The following is a 2,114-nucleotide window of genomic DNA, read 5'->3' on the forward strand; positions in this document are numbered from 1 at the left end:
CAAACTTCAAATAGATTATTCTTGTAAAATAGTGTCCAATCAGAATCACCCGAAGAGACGAGACCATCTTCTATGCTAATTGATTCGGCAAATGAAATGGGCTCCAAAAGAGGAACTTTTGATGGACACTTATGAACAATTTTGTTTTTGCCGACTGGAAACTCATATGATCCAAAACCATTTCCTTTTTCAACAGACAAACTCCCATTTTCTAAGGCAAATTTAAAACCAAAATCAGATTTGGCATCACCATCTTTTTGATAATCAACATCTTTATCAACATCAAAGAAACTGTGATAAGAATCCAATTCACCCATCTCAAAGATCCTACTAAGAAGTCCATCTCGCCAAGATATCCTTGCACCTGATGCTAATAAGTTCTCCCTTTTCTCTACCTCAGAGTGATCATCACATCTAGATCTTTTGAAGCAGTTGAGATCAATGGAGTTCAAAGGTGTTGGTGTAGGTTGGCAACCAAATTTGAAGCTCAAACTATGCATTGGTGAAATATCACTCTGATTGTTGCCTGATACCGGTTTTGATGACAATCTCAATGCTCCCAAATCCTCTGTAGCAGAATCAATCTCCAAAAGAGATATGACACCATTTCTTTTGGAATTTGTATAAGATGGAGTAGAAACAGCACCACTGTTGCTCCAGGCTTCCTCAGAAGGAGAAACATCCAAAGCATTGCCATATCTGTATCCTCCTATCTCCTTCCGAGTGCTAAGAACTTGGGGCCTAGAAGATGCTTCTGCCCGTTGTACAATTACAGAAAAAGGACTAACACTACCACTCGAAGGAGTTCTTAGAATGCCAGTGTAAGATGATGGGGTTTCTTCGACTCCAAACCCTGCATCCAAAATGGAAGATTTCGTCTTTACCAAACCAGACTCGATCTCTATCTGTGCTACATCTCGAGGAGACTTAAGCCAATTTACAGAAGCTTCATCAGGAAAATCAAAAGTTCGAACTTTAGAACAAGAGGAATCCCCGCCACTTCCATTTCTAACCTCAAGGGGTGAAGAAAACCAGCAAACAGAAGCTTCAACAAGAGGCGGAGCTGAAGAAACCCGAGATAGATTATCCTGCTGCTCCCCTATGGTTAGAATACCGCGAGGTCTGCACTTCCTTCGGTCTTCGACACCGGCCATGACATGCCCTGTAGCGAAACACACTGGTGTCGGAGTTACAGAGAAGGCACAGGAGACCTCTGGAGATATCGAAGCCTGAATGGGAGGCGTGGAGTTCGATGGAGGAGTTGCTGAAAGCTGTGGCTTTCCCTCAGAAACAGGCTTAATCCCTTCAGGCGTAATGGCTCTCTCTCGAGTAGAATTCATTTTGCAAATGGGTTCAGGTTTTGCAATTTCTCGAGCAGAATCCACAAGAAATACATTTTTCGCCTTAAAATCCATCTTAAAATTGGATTCAGGTTTTGTAACTCCGGTGTGCGCTGTCATAACAGGTCTTCGCTTTTTCGATTTATGAAGAAGATCTGGAGTATTTGGCTTCGCTGGCTTCTTCAATCTGAGGTTCTGAGGGTTCTCACAGATCGGTTTTGGACGATTTTTGTTCCTGAATGAGGAGGTACTAGGGATGGCTTTCGAGGAGAGGTTTCTCGAGCTTGGGGGAGCTGATTTTGGAGTTCGGGGCTGACATTGGGATCTCAGAAACGAGTCCGCCTTGGTGGAGGAATTGGGGCGGCAGAAGCGGAAGCATCCTCTTCTTTGGGCCTCAGCTGACGCTTGAAGTGGAGGAATGGACGGGAAGTTGAGGTCACAGAGAGGGTTCATTGGACTGACCCTCTTAGTTTCCAGCTTCTTTACCTTAGCCGAACTCGAAACCTTCCTACCCAGCTTTTCTGTGCGGATCATGGCGTCTTCCCCCTTCTCTCTCGAGCACTCTCTCCCTCTCCTGTCGGCGGCGACAGATCCGTTGATTAAAGCAAAAATATGAACGTTATTTTGAATTGAAAACTTTCAGAGAATAAAAAATCGAAATAAATAAAAGAGGAAAGCGCCTCGATTGGTATGATGTGGCGCTGAATTAGGGAGTTTCTGTTTTACGGTCTCCCAAATTGTATATGTCAAATTCGGGTGTTTTTGTTTTGTTTT

At 43.6% G+C, this 2,114-nt stretch overlaps 1 protein-coding gene across 1 annotated transcript; it reads right to left on the bottom strand.

The window, feature by feature from the left end:
• Nucleotides 1-2,091, bottom strand: LOC110034715 (the record flags this gene model as incomplete). Its single annotated transcript, XM_020738964.1, is given in 1 exon segment — nucleotides 1-2,091. A coding segment is annotated over 1 exon segment (1,874 nt), but the record flags the coding sequence as incomplete, so codon positions are not given.
• Between the last annotated feature and the right edge of the window lie 23 nt (nucleotides 2,092-2,114).

The sequence above is a fragment of the Phalaenopsis equestris genome, unplaced genomic scaffold, assembly GCF_001263595.1.
Source record: "Phalaenopsis equestris unplaced genomic scaffold, ASM126359v1 Scaffold000002, whole genome shotgun sequence".
NCBI classification, from domain to species: Eukaryota; Viridiplantae; Streptophyta; class Magnoliopsida; order Asparagales; family Orchidaceae; genus Phalaenopsis; species Phalaenopsis equestris.